This window comes from Amblyomma mixtum, chromosome 10 (assembly GCF_055824585.1).
Source record: "Amblyomma mixtum isolate Tamu chromosome 10, ASM5582458v1, whole genome shotgun sequence".
Taxonomy (NCBI): Eukaryota; Metazoa; Arthropoda; class Arachnida; order Ixodida; family Ixodidae; genus Amblyomma; species Amblyomma mixtum.
Window position 1 is genome coordinate 102,323,348 of NC_143021.1, and position 21,610 is coordinate 102,344,957.

Here is a 21,610-nt window from a genome sequence, read left to right on the forward strand (position 1 = left end):
GAGCACTGTCATTCCACCATGTCAGCGCCAGTATTCTCGTCGTGTCCACGTCTCCCCCCCCCCCCGACATTCAGCGGTGCACTCACGTCTTTGTTCGCCACCACGCCGTACGCCCGCCCTTAAGGCCACCATACGATGATCTCTACCAAGTGCTCCAGCGTGCTCCTAAGCACTTTCTTCTGCTCATCAACGGCCGGAAGGACACAATCTCAGTTTACCGCCTTCAACCTGCTCACCTTGACACCGACGTCATCGCAAACTGTGCCGCTGCATTCCCTCCCGACTGTGCCTGTCCTCGTCGCGTACGATTTGCACCAAGAGCATCCGCTTTTCGCTATTCACACCTTGCTCATGGCTTCAGCGCTAGAGGGGGGGCCCTATAGCGTGCTTCGTGGTCCAGCCGCAGAAGAGCACGACAGCCTCAGTACGCCTGCCAAGCACGCGCAGACTGGATTTCATCGCTGCTTAACTGCATGCCGGCAGGACGCTGTCCCATTCTCTCCTGGCTGAGCGCATCCTGTCAAATATATTTGTGGAGACCCGACAACGACCTGTGTCTGAGATTTATCTCCACAATGGGTATTTCTTAAAGTCGCATTTAAACACCGGGTCTTGGAATGAACTACATATTTTTGCGTGGAAAGGCAGCCTTGTGGGCTAAAAGGCACCGCCGTAGTGAGAGGTGCAAAATAAATTTTCATTTGCATTTGCTATGAACAGAAATTTCCTTACAAAGGTAATTTTTAATTTTCCCTCCATCTAAATTTACCCTGCAATTGCGAGCCTGCAACGCGTAGTTGTGAGGGTTATCTGTGTTTTGTGCAAATAATGAATATACACTCGCCAACAAGTTCTTCAAAAGGAAGCAAGACCTTTCGGGGCCCGTACAGGTCCCTTGATTACATAGAGCGCTGCATGGAACGACATGTCAAAGGGGCTGCATGCATTGCGCAGACTCCACTCTGAGCACCAATGTAGAAGTGGCCACCAGTGAGTGGGCTATTGTAGAACGTTTTGCATGCTAGTTGGTTCATTTCATTAAAAAGTACTAGTTTAGTTTAGTTTATGGGAGCTTAAGGTCCGAAACCAACTCAGGCTTTGAGGGACGCCGTAGTGAAGGGCGCCGGAAATTTCGACCACCTCGGGTTCTTTAACGTGCTCTGACTTCGCACCGTACACGAGCCTCTAAAATTTCGGCTCAACCGAAATTCCCTGGCCGCGGCTTGGTTCCAATCCGCGTCTTTCGGGTCAGCTGCCGAGTGCCATGACCACTGCGTCACAGCGGCGGCTCCTTTTTTTTTCCCCCAAACGGTTTCCCGCTATTTCCTCTAACGCAATGGACTCGCGTCTTTTCTCTAACATACATCGCCTTAGGCATCATGGCCCATCAGACCCTCTCACCGGTGTACTATACATGATTACAAAGCCCCAGCAGAGCACCCCAGCACTAAAACTAACACGCGCTTTGCGTTGCTGGTTCGCCGTACCTTGGCGCGCTGTCATTGTCTGTGCTGCGGTCACCGCTGACGCACACGGAGCGAAGCTCGGGAACGAGCCAAAAGCTAATGCTCTTAAACTGCGAACCCGAAATAACTGAGGAACTCCCTGGCCACTCAATCACAACGGTTGTTAATCGATCTCTGCTAGCAAAAGAGCGACGTTTTGAGGAAACTAGGCATCGTTCCAAATCCAATGGCCCGCGCACCGTTCTGACAAGCAACAAAGGGGCTCTTATTTTCTTATTTAATCTGACAAAATAGCATAGGCTGTCTGCAGAGCATACCCGATTCCTAGGACGTACAAGAAGAACCGGACCACCCATCCGCCGTTCAGTGTGTCTGGCAATGTCTTCTGAGGAGCATTGCCACCGTCCAGCACCGTTCGTCTTCCTCCCTGCGAAACAGGTTACAGATTTGCACACATTATTTTATCGGTTGGATTCTCCTTGTCATCATCGCACAAAATCATGCGGTTGCAGTATCATTGCTTTTCAAACTCCCCACCCTCGTATAAAAGAACCTCCTACGTCACTCCCAAAAGAGGCCCCGTAATGTACCTCAATACTCTTCTGTGCAACACGCTAACAAGCTAGTCAGTGAGAACAAATTTAATGCATTGAAGAAATCATGATTAGTAAGATGAGTGCTCATTCCAGGAGCCCCTTGGCTTTTGTCACCTTTCTGCCTGCCTTTCCGTTCACCATTGTTTCTATCTTTCCTGCCTGGTTCACCAGCGGAAGCTTGTCTTACGAATGTATGCTGATCAGCGCCGCTTTTCAGTTCTCAGTTTTCGGGTCATTGATTCTTGGAATACCTGAATTGTTCTGGCATGCCCACACCACGCAAAATAAGTGAGCAACTTTACCGCAGAAGGCGCATTGCAGACCGCAAGAATTTGGAAACGTAGCTGAATTTGAGCAAGTTTATAAAAGCATTTGACTACAATTTCCTTTGAATGACTCCTTGTTTTCTGTTCAGATTTTTTTTGCAATTCAGCGTACACATTCGTTGCTAACCTGAAATGGTTGGAGTAATTTCGTATAGCTTAATAACGGTTATGAACAATTATGTTTCTGCGTATGTTGAGGAACCCGGGGTAATAACAAACACTGCTCTCTGCTAAAGCTTTCTACACACCGTTGGTGTCTTTCATTCCGTCAGCCAGAAAATATTCAATGATTGCAGAATGTTTAAAAATTACTTAGCTTGGAAGTTTGATATTTTGGACAAGTATTACGGCAAACCTACAAATTGAAAGTTTAGGAAATGCATGTTTTTTATCTCAAGCTAAGATCACACACTCGTGAAAGACATGAGAGCGCAAAACGGAGACACGGACGAGGAACGGAACAGGACGAGCGCTGCACTTTCAACAGCATTTGTCCAGGGAAGAATGTTTAAATAGCCTTTGCCCTTATCCACGCTCTTGATCGCAGACAATCACCTCTCACAGATACGCATCAAGAAACAGCATTTCACTGTGGCGAAGAACAACTGATGCGTCACTAATGCAGCTATCACCTCCCTTCTTGATATAGAAGGCTTCCACAAGCTCACGTTCTCTCCTATCTCGGCTTTTCAATAGCACTTTGCAATCAGATAGTCGAGGCTTGCAGGCTACATGGTCCTCTTTCGAGCAGGCTTGGGAGTGGTCTGGAAGATGTCCTCTCTTGTTTAATGAATTCTTGTGTTCAAGCAGGCGCTCATTAAGACAACGTCCGGTTTGTCCAACGTACACTTTGCCGCATGTAAGCTGGAATTCGTAGACTACTGGTTTCTTGCAGCCAACATGTGCCATTCGGTGTCTGATGGTGCACTCTTGTACTTTTTTTCTTCCAATGCGTGAACACATTCCGGCGAGTTTTCGCGGCGCTGAAAATACCACATCGACGCCATACTTTTTGGCCACCTTCTTGAGGTTGTGAGAAGTGTGGTGTACGTAAGGTACAACTTCCGGCCTTGCCTGCCTTTTATCTTGAGGTCGGTTGTTTTCCTTGCTGCTCTTCAGCTTTTTCAGCAAGGACTGCGCCACGGAGAGAACCAGGGAAGCCGGGATCTCTCATGTCTTTCACGAATATGCACCAACAAGCCCAGCTTCAAGTACTTCTTAAGATTACACACTACGATGTGCTGTAGAACACATGAAGTTCATTTCTTTTCCCTCTTCACAATCGTCTTCCTACATCCTCATTTGAAGTACCGTGTCAGGCTGACTACCAAGCACACTTCCTTCGTAATCACTAAAATGTCATTCTCTCTCTTTTTAGCCCGGTGTACCCAATAGAGTACACAATGAGGGCTTTTTGAATCTTCCTCTTGAAGTATCTGCATGCATTAGGAGTATAGTTTTTATTAGCTCAAGCCATTCCCTGCTGAAAAAAAGTTCTATGATGCAATAACCTCATAGATTATTTATCATAGAATATCATACAATCTGTATGACATATCATACAATCTGTATGATATATCATACGAATTGTATGATATATCATACAGATTGTATGATATGTCATACAGATTGTATGATATTGTAGCGTGCAACGCCAAAAAGAACACCCGCGCAGAGACGAAAAACCTGCGGCGGACACCCAGTGGTTCGAGCGCGTGCGAGAGAGCCAACTAACTTCTTCCTCTTCTAGCGCATGCACTACTTCTGTCTCTTCTTCGAATGCATGTATCACTGCCCCCCTCTTCTGCAGCATCGACACGATGCGGCTAGGAGAGAAAAGTCAGCGAAAGGGTAGAACACAGCTGCAGTGGACCGCAGTTCAGTCAGGTAGCCGGTCGTGGTAAGGCTTCATGCGAACAACGTGTACGACTTCAGTTCGGTGCGACCGGCGCGATGAACAAGCTGTCGGGGCGGGAGCAACTGCATAAGTCACATCACTGATGCGGCGCACTACTTCGTAAGGGCCGAAGTATCGGCGCAGCAGCTTTTCAGAGAGCCCGCGGCGACGAACAGGTATCCAAATCCACACAAGGTCGCCGGGAGCATAACTGACGAAAGGGTGTCCACAGTTGTACTTAGTGGCGTCAGCCTCCTGTTGACGGTGGATGCGCAGGCGGGCCAGTTGACGCGCTTCCTCAGCACGCTGAACGAAGGTATCTACGTCGATGTCAGCGTCAGAGTCGCAGTAAGGGTCGACGGGCAACATAGCATCCAACGGAGTGGTCACCTGGCGACCGAAGACAAGCTGAAAGGGGGTCAGTCGGGTTGTTTCCTGCAGGGCGGTGTTGTACGCAAACGTTACGTACGGCAGAATGGCGTCCCAAGTTCGATGCTCGACGTCAACGTGCATTGATAGCATGTCGGCTAGTGTGCGGTTGAGTCGCTCTACCAACCCGTTTGTCTGCGGGTGATACGCCGTAGCACGTCGGTGGCTCGTGTGCGTCAGAGTCATCACGGACTGGGTTAAGCGGGCCGTGAAAGCAGTTCCCCGGTCAGTAACAACAACAAGGCGGGTGCTCCATGACGCAAGACAATGTTGTGGACGAAGAACTGCGCCACTTCAGCAACAGTGCCTTTGGCAAGAGACGTGGTCTCAGCGTACCGTGTGAGGTAGTCAGTCGCAACGACTATCCAACGCTTTCCAGACGAAGACTTCGGAAATGGGCCAAGGAGGTCCATGCCCACTTGATGGAAAGGGGTCTTCGGTGGATCGACGGGGTGAAGAAATCCGGCCGGTTTCAATGGAGGAGTCTTCCTACGTTGGCATTCACGGCATGTTTTGACGTAGGCCCGCACCGATGGGAGTAACCTGGGCCAATAATACTTTTGTCTAATCCGCGCGAGTGTACGGCTGACTCCAAGGTGGCCGGCGGATGGTGCATCATGACAGGCACTCAAGATCTCAGACCGCAGCTGTGATGGTACGACAAGTAGGAACACTTCTTCGCTGTTGGCAAAGTTGCGCTTGTAGAGAACACCAGACCGTAAAGTGAAGGTGTGAAGCCCTCGAAGAAAAACACGCGGAATGGGCGCTTCACTGCCTTCGAGGTAATCGATGAGCGGCGCCAACTCCGTGTCCGCCCTCTGAAGCTGCGCCATTTGGGTGGTACTAACAGAGCCCAGGAAAGGAAAATCATCGGTGGTTTCTTCGGTATTGATTGGGATAGGCGCGCGCGACAGACAATCCGCATCCTGATGCTTGCGGCCAGACTTGTAAACTACTGTTAAGTCGTATTCTTGCAAGCGTAAGCTCCATCTAGCCAAGCGTCCTGAGGGGTCTTTGAGGCTCGCCAGCCAGCATAAGGAGTGGTGGTCGCTTACCACACGGAAGGGTAGTCCGTAGAGGTACGGTCGGAACTTGCAGATGGCCCATATCACTGCAGGACATTCTTTCTCCGTCGTAGAATAATTGGTCTCGGAGCGCGTAAGTGTTCGACTAGCATAACTGATGACCCGTTCGGCACCGTCTTGCCACTGGATCAGTACTGCACCAAGGCCAACATTGCTGGCGTCAGTGTGGATGCCCGTGGCAGCATGCTCGTCGAAATGGCCGAGTATCGGAGTGCTTTGCAGACGGCTGCGAAGCTCGACAAATGCAGCCTCTTCGTCGGTCCCCCACAGGAAGGGCGTGTCGTCACGGGTCAGTGCGTTCAGCGGTTCCGCGATTTTCGAGAAATCTTGAATAAAGCGCCTATAATAGGAGCACAGGCCTAAAAACCGGCGAACGGCCTTCTTGTCAGTTGGGCGTGGAAAACCTGAGACGGCAGCGGTCTTGTCAGGGTCCGGGCGAACACCTTGTGCGCCGACAACGTGACCAAGAAAGCGAAGTTCCTCAAAGCCAAAATGGCATTTCTCGGCTTTGATGGTGAGTTGCGCGGATTTGAGCGCTTGTAGCACAATGCGCAACCGCTCCAAGTGTTGGTCAAAGGTGGGCGAAAATATAACGACATCGTCCAGGTACACCAGGCAGGACTGCCATTTCAAGCCGGAGAGGACAGTGTCCATCATGCGTTGAAAAGTGGCCGGTGCTGAGCACAGACCAAATGGGAGCACTTTAAACTCATAGAGGCCGTCAGGCGTCACGAAAGCCGTCTTCTCCCGGTCTCTCTCGTCCACTTCGATTTGCCAGTACCCGCTTTTAAGATCCAATGACGAGAAGTATCTGGCGTTCCGCAATCGGTCGAGCGCGTCATCTATCCTGGGCAGCGGGTAAACGTCCTTTTTGGTCACGCTGTTAAGTTTCCTGTAGTCCACGCAGAAACGCAGAGTATTGTCCTTCTTTTTGACAAGAACCACAGGCGATGCCCACGGACTGGTGGACGGCTGAATGACATCGTCTGCAAGCATCTCGGCAACCTGATTCTGAATGGCTTCTCTCTCCACCGGGGAAACACGATATGGGCGCTGGCAGACGGGTCGCGTAGTCTCGTCAGTGATGATACGATGCTTGGCGAGTGGAGTTCGGCCGACCTTCGAGCACGTAGCGAAACAGTCCGAAAATTCTGCCAAGAGGGCCGACAGAAGATCCCTCTGAACCGACGGCAAGGCAGGATTTATTCTGACTGACTGAAGAACGTGATGTGGGCCAGCATACTCCGGAGAGGGTCCTCCCACGGTGCAATATTCTATGATGAATGATCTATGAGGTTATTGCATCATATAAATTTTTTTTTTCAGTAGGGTTGGCCCCAATATATACATGATATCTTAATTTTTTTTCTCGTTCTTTCACTGATGCGTATGCATTTTACTGAAGGAGGAATGGATTTCCGGTTCCACTGTAGGGACCATCACCATTGCGGCACCACGCCTCCCGCACTGGCGAGCGCCAGCTTAGGACACGTAGCTCTAGCAAGCGCGTCCATTGAATGCTGGGAGAACCCTCGAAGTCGGCGAACAGCTATGAAGCGCCGCCTCTAAACTGGTAAGGCCTCCCCGTGTCGCTCGTTGGTGTCGAGTACAATAAATGCGGCCGCAGCCACGAGCACATTTCAGGTGCCCACGCAGAGCCCCCGGGTACCCGCGACTAGCACATCGCAACCCGCTTCTGATTTCCTGCAAATGGCAGCCCCACCTTCCGCCAAAAACACCACGCCATGGTACTCAATTTTAATTGTGAAACCTAAAATGCAGCTTTTCAGCCGTTCTACGAACCCCATCCGGCCGTCTGGTTCTACCAGGCGGAAGCGCTCTTCTACATCACCGGCCTTTCTTCACGGGCAGCGCAGGCTCTCCTCATCTGTGACGCTTTATTGTTCGGCGTTTTCTCTCGCCTTGCTCGTTCACCACGCCTTCAAAGCTGATGTTCTCCGCTTGTGCGGCGTCACGCAGGTCTTGAATTCACATCCGTTCCCCGAAGCCGTGCCACGGAGCCGTCTTGCCCGCAAGAGCACCCGTGCTCCGCCTGTCAAGGCCTCTCTAGTAATAACTCAAGCTCGAACTCTCCCCACCACGATGTCCACGCAGCCACGACTGCAGCTTTCGCCGACGTTGATCTTCCACCCTTCCGTCCTGAGTACTGCGTCTCCTGGCTTGCGCAAGTCGAGTGTCTTTCCATAATTCATAACATGTCCTCACAGCGACAACGCTAGGCTCCCTTAAAGGTGACCCTGCCACATGTGTGCCCGCACCGGGCTTCACGTAGCAGCACCAGCCACGCAGTAGCCCGTACGACCACCTGGAGAGTAGGCCCTCCCTTACTGCGATGTGCCGTCGTACAAAGCCACAGTCGACACGTTTGCGTCTTGTGCGTCCACAATCCATGCAGGTGCACTTTCTTTAGCAGCTCTGAGTGGCGTGACGCTCACCGGCACACCTTCCATTAACCAAAGTTCGTCTACCATCGACCTCTTTCCACCTGCGGCCCTGACCTCTCGCGACAAATTGCCAAAAGAGGTTCTGTGCCCCCCTACAGGCGCACGCCGGTGCCCGCCATCGAGCAGAATATGGCCGCCGACGCGCCCACATGATCTGAAAAATTAGTCAAGAAAAAATTTATTTGGGCGGAAAACGAAGCCTCTGTCCCGCGCTAGCCCCTTCCTGCACAATTTGAAATTCAATAGAGCGACATCTGAGGTATTGAACCACTTTCAAAGGATGGCGCGATATTTTTTGATATTTTGATAAGTCGCACTTATTCATTCCTATACCCTCTATTCAAAAATTGCCATCGGGCTCGAACACTCTTTGTTTAAATCATTTTATTTTTTCGCGTTGATTCGACCGAATAACGCAGCGAAAGTTTTCACTCATAACCTCTTTTTTTTTAGTGTGCAGTTTTGTAGAAAAAAAAGTAAATGAAAATGAGGCTTTCAAGCTCTATTTCTTGTACCAGGAACACAGCGGCCCAAAAGTTTTGTCACCTATTCACGCAACATTGCCCCTTACAAGACCAACTTGGATTTTATCATGGCGTGCCAAGACCTCCACGTACTGCAAACTGCGTGAGTTGCAACCGGTTTGTCCATGTAAGAGTAGGGGAGAAGGTTGTTTTCCAATCCGAGAGACGGTTGGTCCATTGACGGAGTCATGGGTGTTTTGAAACGCTGATGCTAAATGAGCTAGACTTGTCCTTGCACAGGCGTTTAGAATATCGAGTTACTGAAATATTAAAAGCACTGTCACTTGTCTCTCGGAAGTGTTTCCAACAGAACGTACGAAGAAAAACTAAAATTTGCAGACAGAGAAAAAGTAGGCAAGTCGGGCCACATGGCGACATCTCGACTATCTCCAGGCAAAACTCATTCGATGCTAAAAGAACACGCGGTTAAGTTCAAGACAACTCGAGTACCCGCCGTGGAAGTTGTGGCAGCCACGGAAGAGGGTATCGAACAGGTCGAACCCACTGTCCCCGTAGTTCGACTTAACGCTAAAGGTACGCGAAAGCTACCTACACGTGATCCACACAAACGTGCCAAAAAGAAAAATCGGCGTTCGGGAAACTCTAGTGGGACGAAACCATTATCGTACCTTTAGCGGATAATAACTCTCAACCTTGGTTCTCGAACCTAGCTTACGAGAAACTCAAACAAGACTGATTGTTGAACTCCAAGCTATAACTATAATTAAGACTTCAAGCAGAAATCTTCAAGCAGTATCCGGAACTAAAGAGCCTCCACTTATGCTTAATCTGCCGCAGTGACTTAGCACTGGCCTCTTACGTGCATCCTTAAGTCGACAAACCTGGTGTCCGTCTTAGACCCATCATCGACTTCATCATTTCACCTCTCCGGGCACTCTATCTCGAATTTCGCTCCTGACTGAGCGCACCCACACCCATTTTGTAGAACGCCTTCGCCACATAGATGTGAGCACCGACAAATTCATGATGTATTCTACCAGGTCTTCCTTTTCGTCAGCGTTCATGTGGCTCTTGCCGTGCCTGCAGCAAAGCAGGCCCTTGAAGAAGATGATCTCGACTCCAGCACAAGCCTGAACTCGGTAGCACTTCGGAGGCTTTAGGATTTCCGCATGACTAGTTGGTTCTCCTCTAGAGTATAATTCTACTGGATAGCTAGAGACGCTGCCATGGGCGCCACCATCTGGGAAACTCTCGTCAGCCTGACCAGAGGTCAGGGAACAAAATGGCTAGCGGTTCGGTCATCAGGAATCCAAACTTCCTATGCCGATGCGCTTTATGACGTTGACTGCTTCTGCATTGGAGAACAAGAACGTAAAGGAAGATAATTTATCTATACATCTCCACTCGTTTAGGCCAGGAGAATAAAGGACAGGGAAACAGACGAGACGACAAGGACGGCCGTGATCCTTGAGCGCCGTCCTTGCCGTCTCGTCACTGTCCCTTTTTTGCCCTGCCGTTTTTTTTAAGTTATGTGCCAACACGCCTAATTCACCGCTTTAATTGAGGCATGGGCATTTGTGTGCACATGAAGCCGACGCATACTGGCGGCTACTCGTATTTTTTATCTGCCACGCATCCAGCCGACCACAAGGCTTCCGTTGTCTTCTGTGTTGTCAAGGGCGAATACTGCGTGCTCCACGGAAAGCGAAAGAACCAAGGAAGAAACCTTCGTGCCCTTTGACCTTCATAAGACTGGCTAACCCCGGAGCTTCATTCAGACCGAGTGTTGTCGTGAAGTCCGGGGGACTTAGAAATAATTTATTAATGAAGAGAAGAAACACCTTTCCATCAAAGTACTAAATCACATTCGAGCGAGCGAGCATGGTAGGGGGCCTGAGTAATCTGTTCAGAAGCCTGCAGCTTGAATCGTGGCTGTTCCACTACACAAAAGAGTACAAGTGCAGGAGCTCGGAGTCTCTGCCTTGAGCATACGCGAATGCTCTCCGCAATGTGGCCAGTGTTTGCTGCTCGCGTAGTGCGAACATGGTCTGCTGCTCGCGCCTTGCTATGTTGTAGATGTTGAAGAGAGTGAAAGGGTTCTGAAACTTTGGGATCTGGTTTTAAAAACCCTTGGTTGGTTCAAGATTTTGTTCAATACTTTGATATTATTGGCTTTGGTTCTAGACGAAAGGAGCCACATAGTCTGGGGTACTGCTTAACTCGTACAATTCAGCGAAAAGCTATCCTCGTGGCAGGACGGCCGCTGGTGTGAGGATGTGCGAGAGTGATGTTCGTTCGTTAGCACGTGATAAGCAGCAGCAGCGACTGCGTATAGTGCCCGGGCACGCCAAGGGTCGTGAAGCTCCTCGGTGGCTAGGAACCCTACTTCGTTTTCGGTAACATAGGCTGCTTTCTTCCAAAGATGATGATCGGTTTCTTTTAACAGCCTTAAGGCTCGGCCTTGCATTGCCCCTACGGTTTTAAACTACCGCGTCAATTTATTCATTCATTTTCGACAGAGCCAGGTAAGGTGTACATGCATATATACATTCGATTTTTTCCATCTTGTCTGGAGAGCCGAGGCAAAGGGCGTAATGAAACGCCTGACGAGGCCGCGGAACCTATATAGCACACAAAGCTTCAGACAGCGGTGCGACGAACGGGAACGCAACATTGATGGGGCAAAATAAAGAAGCGAAAATTTGAATTACGCTGGTTAGGTACAGTAGTAAATGATATCGTACACGCACTAATGAAATGAAAATGACCAATATATACGGATACACACAAGTGATCTGCACATAGACAATACAGTGAACAATGAATTCTGTTGATACTGTCAGTCAGAATTTTGCGAGACACGATCTTAAGCATGAATATATGGTGTAGAAAAATACTCCACACACCGAGACCGAATAATTTTGTATATGTACTCTTCACCGAAAAGGAGATGTTTCATTCGCTTCTTGAACCCAGATGATGAATTAGATTCAGATAGGCGGTCGAGCAGCAGGGGGTAAGCATTGAGGAGTTCGGCAATTTGATTGTGAACTTGCTGTGGTGAGTACGATGTTCTAGCTCTGTTTTTAACATACTGGCCTTCACGTAAACAATAAGTACAATTATGACTTCCACAGGATGCAATAAATGTTGAACCTACAGATTAAACACCGTGGTACACCTGCAGAGCGAGGCTTAATCGAGACGTGTTTAAAACGGTCAATACCTTACATTTCTGGAAAAAAAATATGCAGTGTGTGTTCATATCGTAGTTTTTTTGCAATTGTTCTGATAGCATTCTTTTGTACCACGTACAGTCTTTCAAGATTGGTTCTCGTTGTAGTGCCCCATACTAAAATGCAGTAATATAGACCGGGGTAAATTAACGGGTAGTTTAGCTAACGTCTAAGCCAGGTAGGTGTCTTAAACCTGTTGATTTAGTATGCCAGTTATATTTCTGATCTCATTACTTAACTTCGGGACGTTAACACGCATTTAACAGCCCAGCTTGGTCCTATTTACGCACAAAATACATCATATCCTAGGGCACTAAACTAGTGAACAGAACCAAACGTGCCAAAAATATTGTTAAAAAGCATCTGAACTCTTCAGGCGAAAGAAGGAATTTGCTCATACAATTAACCGCTTAAATATTCGGATGTGAGTTTCAAAATACTTAAGCTGCTGCGTGTTTTCTTTCGCAAAACAAAAAAGCAGGGATGCATTTTCATGTCGACAGCGTTTAGCGACGAATTAAAATATTTATTTATTAAATACTGCAGACGATAACAGTGCCCAAGGAGGACAAGCACACTTTAGGTAATGTGCAGTTCAAGTATAATGCAGACAATATTTACGCGCTCGGTGGATAAATTAACAATTGAGCGTTACTTAAGCTACGACAAAACGGTAACACCATTCAAGTCCGGTAGACTCGTAAAAAATTAACAGCTGACTGTATTTTGCTAAATTTGTAGTCAGTAGAGTGATTGTGATCGTGTGATCTTAATAAATAAAGATATCATTCCGATACTTTCTTTTTCACACTTCAAGCGCTTGTAGAGGGGTTTATTGGAAAGCTGGAGGGGCTGGCAGCTGAACGGTGGCACAGGCAGATCGATTAGCGGCGGCACCGGGACGAAAACCAAGAGCGAGCTCGAGCTCTCGACGCGCGCCGCCGCCGGTATCTCAGGCCGCACAAATCGCTTCGTCGTCGTTGGTGCTGGCGCAGTGTCTTGTTCATTGCACGCTTCATTACTGTTAGTCGCCGCAGGCTCAGTAGGAGAATCCGATATATTAGCGATATATATTAGATAAAGGAAGGTTACAAACGTTATTTAACTTCTTTGAAATCTGTGATGCATTGCTTGGTTAACGGTTCCAAAGCTGTAGTGTAATGTTCGAGCCTGCTCCCTGCTTTCCTTGGAGCTTCAAGCGATATACAATGCAAATGCTCCACCTCCACTCATACCCAATTTCGATATTGTTTACATTTACACCGACTCCCTTGCCGCCCTTAAGCAGCTTAAGGCTGTCCGCCGCACATTCCAAATTACACAATCCATTCATTAACTTTACACAAAATACCCCTGTCCTGTGCGTATACACTGGATTCAGGGTCATGCCCAGGATCCGCGTAATATTCATGTGGATACAATGACACACCTTGGCACATCAGATATCCCGCCGCCTTCCCCTCTTCCCTCAGATCCGTTCCTGTCGCAAGTTTCCGAGAACCAGGCGCTCTAATTCCTCCGTAGTCGTACCCTCTATCCCGTTGTGTCACTCGGGAAGAGGTGGTATCTGTGCCCCGGATTCGACCAGGAGCGGCTCTGAGTCCTTCTGTGCGTCATCGGCGGCATGACAAACGTTTAAAAGCGACTGAGAAGTGTCCCCATTGTGGCACTGCGCCAGACCAGTGTTACGAAAAACACTTGCTGTGGAGTTGCCCGGCTACAGCTTCCGTGAGACGACGCTTCCTAAGGAACGTAGGCCTGCGATGGGACATGCAGGCGACTATGGCAAGTGGACTCATGATGATCGCTTTATCGAGTGGACACCTTTTAAGCAAGGCTCCTTCTTATAACTTTCTCCCCCTTTTTCATTATGTCCAATGGCAAACACCTCAAATAAAAAAAATATTGTTCGAGCCTTATTCTGATGTATGCATAGTAGTCCAGGAGTTTTACAAGCTTATGCCAAGGCTGTGACATGCTGCAAGTTGCGCGTCCGCGCCGTGAATGCCGCCTATGTCTAAACGATCGCAATTATCCTGGTTCCGGCGGTAAACGCAGCTGAGGTTAAGCCTAATAAAAGTAAAGTTGCTCCAGCACGGTAGATTACAAGTAACATGCTTATGAACTAAATTATAACCAGCTATGAGTACTAAAAATAATAAGATATCAAAGAAATGATTTTCGAAGATGACACAACGAATCCGCGAAGCCAGCGTCGCCGCAAGCAGCTGAGACGAGCGATACGACCACGCGAGCCAAAGTAGGAGAAATTAAACTTGACGCGTCCGACGCTGCCGACGCGGCGTACACACAGGAGCAGCGCAATGCGGTGCAGCACATCCGGCAGGAGTGGGCAACGATTCTTCACTGTTCCTGCCCACCACCGGTGTGTGTGAATTCATTGCCTGTGATATCCCTCTTTGCGGCAAAAACTCACAAAACCGTTAGCCTCCTTCGTCCCTATGTTTTGGCTGCCGTTGGCCATTGCGATTTGAAATTGCCGATGGAATACAACAAAGTTTCGCTTGTGCGCTTTGCTTGAATGGCTTTGCTTTTGGGAGATGCGTTAGATAAGCGTATTGAGTCTCACTAAAGCAAAATTAAGGGGCCGTGTTGCGTGTTGACGCGGCATCGCATTTCTTAACCCTGGGACCCTTGGCTGCTTTGATTTGCGTACTTACAGTTCTGTGTATATGCCTCACTGCCTGGTTTAATATTGTCCCTCACTGCCTTTAAAGAGCTAATACCTTCTGAGTTTCGTGCCCTTCGAACCCATTTTGCATATGGCTATTCCAACTTGCGCACCCTATAACGTCGCCAGAGGAGAGGAACAATATTAACGTTCAGTTTCGTTTAGTTGTTGTGGAATTTGATGCTTCCATATATATTAAGTTCGTGTTGCTCGTTCGTGCTCGCACCCAACATTATTGCACAGGTCTCACTATCACCACTAGGTTGGGGCAGCGCTCTGGAAGTCGAAAGCGCGCTATGAGCTGCATACAGAAAGTCCGTCGGAGTTGCTTTTAAGATGCACAGACAGCTTTTATTGGAGATATTCGTGCTCAACTCCTCAGTGTGCTACGCGGAAGCGTTGCTCGGAACTATTCTGTACCGAAGTGCGGCCATTACAGCCAACGCTCTCACATGATAGAACGTGCCGCCCGCTCAAAGCATCGTAAATTTCCCTCTACCCTCCACCCCAGCTGTCCCTCGACCCAGCGCGCACAATCGACCATATACTGGAGGGCACCAAACTCTACACAGTATTCCTCTCTCGTGACGTATCTCTTATCTCGTGCCTTGCTGTCGGGCCTGCTTTCGTTAAGCTCCAAGAAACAGTTCCGTCCTAGTTCGCTGCGCTCGCGCCGACTAAGGAAAGCGGAGGCCGAGTGCGATTTTTAGATATTTATGGGAGAGGCAGGCAATTTTGCGGGGGGAGGGGTGGGGGGCATTTTTTTACTTCTTCTGTACCGACCTTCGTCCCTTCCCCTTTTATTTTTTTTACACACACACACTGCAAAGCCAGTTTAAAAAATTACACCTGAGCAATAAAACCCCTTGTCTCAGGCCTCCAACAGTGTATTTATTCTTTTTCAACAGGTGCTAGCCCAAGCACACCCATGATAGTGCCCACAGCAGTACCATGGGACTCACGCTATGCAGGTAAGCGCACCCTGAAAACATGAAAATGCATTCCAAAACGGTCATCTTCCATAAGCCCAAAAACTATTGACCAGTAACCTTGATATTTTCGTGATGGATACCGGCAGGCCTGTAACAGTGCATAAGTTTTACTTTAATGCAAAAAATTATTCCTTGATTCTCCAATTTATGGTTTATGGTTCATAACGGTTTAACGTCCCAAAGCGACTCAGGCTATGAGAGACACCGTAGTGAAGGGCTCCGGAACTTTGGACCACCTGGGGTTCTTTAACGTGCACTGACATCGCACAGTACACGGGCCTCTATAATTTCGCCTTCATCGAAATTCGGCCGCCCCGGCCGGGATCGATTCTCCAATTGGCTTAACTCATGCATTTCATGAAAATGGTGCATTGTTAAAACACAGCTATGTAAATACTTAGGCTGTTTCTTGTTCTCAGAACAAAATATGTAGTAATAGGCGTGCTTTTAGCCGCATTGTTCACAAAGGCCTTAATTTGCTGACAATGCAACGCATATCGAGCACTGGCGGTGCCAGTGGTGTCACAGGCACGTTTACATCATTGTGACTCGTCTGAACTGTGTGGCATATCAGGTGAGAGGAATGCGCTAGGACAGCATAGGTATCCCTTTAATCTGCCAGACGAGGGTAGATCAAGGCGGGCAAGTCAAGTTCAGCAGTCCATGAAAACATGTTATGCGTAGGCGGTAGAATTGTTGGGAGGCGTCCCCTCTCCCCTGCACTTGATACAACAGTTTATCAACGACTTTCTCGACGAACGTCGAGGAAGTCGTTGTTCATAAAAAGGGCAACAAGAATGACATGAACAACTATCGGCCTATCTCTATCTTACCTATTTTATCTAAAGCTTTCGAGAAAGTGATATTGTGCCGCTTTAGCAAATTTGAACAAAAACATAAGATAATAACTAACTCTCAGCATGGCTTTCGGCGAGGTCTAAGTACAGAATTTGCTCTTCTGACACTAAAGGAACATATTTTAAGACATTTCGAGCAAGGTAATTTTATACTTGGAATATTTTTAGACTTTTCCAAAGCATTCGACCTCATAAATCATGAAATATTAATTCTGAAATGTCAGCAGTATGGTTTTCGTGGCAAAGCCATACGTTTAATACGATCATACTTGGAACATCGAAAACAAATAGTTAAAATAGCTGACTCGGTCTCTGAACAACTAGAGGTGCGTAGTTGTGTACCGCAGGGCAGTATTTTGGGTCCATTCGCGTTGCAACTCATATTGAGCGCGATAGTACATAAATGATATTACTAATATTCCCCCCCCCCCTGCAAAATTTATTATATATGCCGACGACACGAGCATTTTTTTTTGCAGGAAAAGATGTTGAAGAATTGTGTGACTCCGCACAATCTACACTACATGCTTTAGAGGAATGGACTCAGAAAAACTGCCTGACGATCAATGTGTCCAAAACTAAATGCATTTTGTTCAGGTCTAAGGGGAGAAATATAACAGTAAACAGAAATATAGCCTTATACTCTATTCCGATTGTAATTGTTCCTACTTTTAAAACCTTAGGAGTTATTTTTCATGAAACTTTATCCTGGGATTATCACATCAACCATCTAGCAGCAAAACTCTCTCAAGTTATAGGCCTCATATATCGCAATCGAAATGTTCTACCCGAAAGGTTATGCTCGCCATTTATAACACCCTGTTCTCCTCAAGGTTAAACTACTGTCAGTTAGTCTGAGCATCTACAACAAAGGAAAATGTACAAAAGCTTCATGTACTGCAGAAAAGGTTTCTTCGTACAGTAGAAAATGTACATAATCGCTTTCACACTCATGAAATATTTTTAAAATACAATGTGATGCCTATTATGACAATGTATGACTACAGACTGAGTAAGCTTTATAAACAGGAAGTAAAGAATGGTGGTACATTCTTAAAACAGTTAGCGAATCTACAAAACAACACCCCGAGTCATGCCACCCATTATAGCGAATACTGGATGGTAAAAAAATACCGCACATCATATGGTCATCAAACATTGCAAAATCAGTTGCCGAGGTTATTGAATAAATTGAATAAAGAAAATGTACAATTACCAATATATCCATTTAAAAAATCAGAAAATACTACATGTCCAAATGATCATGCCTGATTGTCCCTGACAATCCGCAATTACACTTCTTTTTCGGTTTCTTAATACTTGAGTTTGTTTCTACACCCATGTCCTTTTCAGCTGAATAATTTCTCCTTACACTAAGTGGCCATGTTTACCTACCGGATTTTTATTTTTATTGTATTGTATCCATGCTGTTTCCTCCTGTCGAGTGAACTGTAATCTTGACTATCTTTTCTTGCCTTACTAGACTACAACCGCCTGTGTATTTTGTTCGTATGAGTTCATAGAATTGATCTGTCATTGTTTCATGCCTTAGGCCACGGTAATTTTATGTTCTATCCATCATGTTGTATGTTCTATCTATGTTCTTTCTATTAATTTCTGCCGTATATCACAAAATTTTATGTTGTGTTCTGTGTCGAATATGGAATTTATTTATCAGGGTGTACTGTGAGCTGAACTGTGTATAGCATATTTTTTTTTGCATATAAGCATTGACACTGTACTGCTGCCAAGTGCATGGGGGCCTGCGGCTCTGTCAAGCTGTCGTTTGTGAAAGCTTTTACTGCCGGCCTCCAGTGTCGACCGTGTACCCTACGACACAAATAAAGAGATTATTATGGCTATTATTATTATTATTATTATTATTATTATAATTATTATTATTATTATTATTATTATTATTATTATTATTATTATTATTATTATTATTAATACGCGGAACGCCGGAGCAGGAGCCTCGGAGCTGCGCCCTTGGACGCATACCACTTCTACGATGCGAAGCCACGACGTCCGTGTGTCGCGTACCATGCTCGCTCAGCTGACCTTTAAGTTTTCAGGGTATTTACGTTGTGTTTAAAGCTGTCATCAGCGTCACCATGACTCGTTGTGGCTGATGCAGGACGTCCTGTAATACCGAAAGTGGTACGTGGAACGTGATGGTCGGTTAGAGCGGCAGCTTTGTGAGAGCCCTCTTTCGCTACCTATAGCATCCCCGCAACCGGAGCCCTTGTTAAGCTCTTCAGCAGACAAAGATGGGGATTCGAGGGGATCGTTATGGCATACAATTGAAGGAAGCCGACAGTCTCCGAAACTGAGCATAGCATAGCAGAATGTTTCTTTTATTTTGTTGTGATGATTTGTGTGGAATTAGTAGCGTAGTATTGTACAAGCTCCAAATAGCTTAATAGCTTATCGCACTGGTCCACACAGTGTCTCTGGTTTGTTTTTCCTGAAACCAGCGATAGCATAGGAGGATTCATGAGCAGCTGTCACCCTCACCATAAGAGAACGTTCTTTCTGATCTTTGCGGCACCACACGACGTTCTCACGGATAAGGATTATACTCGAAAGTACAGTTCGGATAATCACCAGCCGGCCGTATGTAACATACGGAACTTCTAGCTTCGCGTACCACTGGCGGTATGTGATTTCTTTTTCTACTACATTAGATTCAATTATTATTCAGGCAAAATATTGGCGGGGCTTAACTTTGGTTAAGCCTGGTAGTTTGCGAAAGCGAGCGCAGCGCCTCTAACGGAAGGAACGCGGCGCGCCGCGTCTGAAGAAGGAACGCAGTGCGCCGCGTCTACTGCCTACAGGACGAATCGGGTTCGGTAGCCTATGTTTCGCCTCGCTTATGGCGTCACACCACCTGTTAGACCACAGCGCACCTAGTGGGAGAAGCGCGAAACGCCCGGCGTGGCTACGAGCCACGCTACGCTGAAGAGGCGAGTTGATAGCACATCTTTCGCCTCGCTTGTGACGTCACACCACCTGTTAAACCACAGCGCATCGAGTGGGAGAAGCGCGAAACGCCCGGCGTGGCTACGAGCCACGCTACGCTGAAGAGGCGAGTTGATAGCCCATCTTTCGCCTCGCTTGTGACGTCACACCACCTGTTAAACCACAGCGCACCTAGTGGGAGAAGCGCGAAACGCCCGGCGTGGCTCCGAGTCACGCTACGCTGAAGAGCCGACTTGGTAGCCCAGCTCTCGCGCTGGTATGATGCCAGTAGTCACGTGGTGTTAAGCGTAACAACCGGACTACGCTACGCTGAAGGCTCGAAACCTGCGTAGTATTGTTTTCGCAATACAATGATTACTGTACTGCTTCTGCATTGAGGAGCGCTGCATCAAAACCTACCTTGGAATATAAAATTTAAGGGACCAGTAATGACGAAATAGTATCTTGTTAGCTCAATGAACACCTAAACCGAGTATATTAGAAAAAGATAATATAATCTTTCCGCTGTTGTTCCTATTGTACCTTTGTTTTAAATGAATATTGATTGATTGTAAAACATTTTATTCGCCGGGAAGAGCTTGGCAAGAGGTCGTGTTAAGTGGTCGAGAGTACATAGCCCTCGACGACTTTGTCAGCCCACTCCGCCGCCAAAACTTGCGTAATGAATAGCCTCGTATCTATTTTCAATTTTAGTTTACAAGTCAGTTTTAGTTTAGAAGTGAGCCCGGTTCCTAGACCAGAGGCTGAGAAAAGGGGAGCATAGAAGTTCACTAGAGCTACTACTTACCCATTGCTGACGAGTGTGTTGTGGCACAATATGTAACCGCTTTAAGCATGCTTTCATTGATTATGTAGGGGTCAAGCACTCCTCAGAAACTAATTTTTTTTCGCAAGGGCCTTTACATTTTGTGTTATATAAATCATTGCTTTTTAATTATTATTCTTAATTAGCTCGCGAGCAGAAGAACGTGGGGAGTTAACAATATTCGATGCTTCGCAGCTGTTCACGCGCTGAGTTGGTCTTGCCAGCAGCGCGTTCCTAAATTTATTATTGGTAACGCGTTTGAGAAAAACCGACGGGGAAATAATAGGAGTTGACTTAGTTGCTAGACTAAAGTACTTTTTATTTGTGCCTAACCACGTTTTTTTATATACGTGATCAGTGATACGTACGTTTTCATAGCTAGGCGTCGCGGCTCGAAAATAAATTATTCAAAGGCGGCACCGCATGGACAAGTGTGTACAATTTGATAACCTGTTTGCGTCTGGTACAAAGGGAGTGGAATTAAAAAAAACGCTTACCTCTATCGTGTAATGAATGCCAACATTTTTCAGTACATCTCGACGAAGAGCAAGCATAGCCGTCGGCCAGTTCGGGTACCACGGGAAGCTGTTCGCCATTTCTTCTCTCGTGCGCCGAGCGGCAGCGGTTATTGGACCTAGGAACCACCGGTTACTTGAAGCGCCCCTGCTGGCTGGAACGTCGCTGTGGTCGCGGAGTGCGGCTACTGGGGTGTGCGGAAACAAGCGCACCGGGCAAACTGCGCATTTGGAGAATGAGTAATTCCTCCTTAACGATTGGCCCGTTCTCGCATTCTGGCACGCCCCGCGCCGCTTCTCTCCAGGATTGGTTGAAGTGGAATACGATTCCGCCCTCACACTGCCCGGCGCCAACTGGAGGAAAATTTCTTGCTCCCATGACATTGAAGAACGGCCACAGAACGGCCATAACCTTCACGGCAGCAAAGCCGGAAAGAAAAGGCCACTTAGAGGCTTTGGTTATGCGCGCTTTTTCTTTGAGTAAAAGTCTAGGCAGTTTTGATCAAAAATTTCTCTTTCTTCCATGTATTGCGTGCAGACAGGTATTACATTTATTTGAAGCAAATTTATAAACCTGCGCACGTGCTTTGTAAAGTTATTAATTCGCAAACTTCGGAATTTTTAATCAGTAAATTATGTCCTGGAAATAGACAGGAAGGAATTATACCGTCAATTCTTGTCCAAACGAAAATGGTTGAACTCTGAAGTGTTGGGACGTGTAGTCGGGCTAGTTGGTTCAATACTTCAGACATGGCAGTTGCGCGAAACACACACAATCACAA

At 47.2% G+C, this 21,610-nt stretch overlaps 1 protein-coding gene across 1 annotated transcript in view; it reads right to left on the minus strand.

The window, feature by feature from the left end:
• Window positions 1-20,909, minus strand: part of LOC149326561 (uncharacterized) — a 106,215-nt gene extending 85,306 nt beyond the window's left edge. Inside the window, exons 1-2 of the mRNA XM_089564615.1 lie at window positions 20,811-20,909; window positions 1,784-1,893 (exon numbers count right to left, since the gene is read on the minus strand). Of these exons, the coding sequence (XP_089420741.1) occupies window positions 1,784-1,893; window positions 20,811-20,909 (209 nt within the window). The remainder of the gene's footprint in view (window positions 1-1,783; window positions 1,894-20,810) is intronic.
• Window positions 20,910-21,610: the final 701 nt, after the last annotated feature.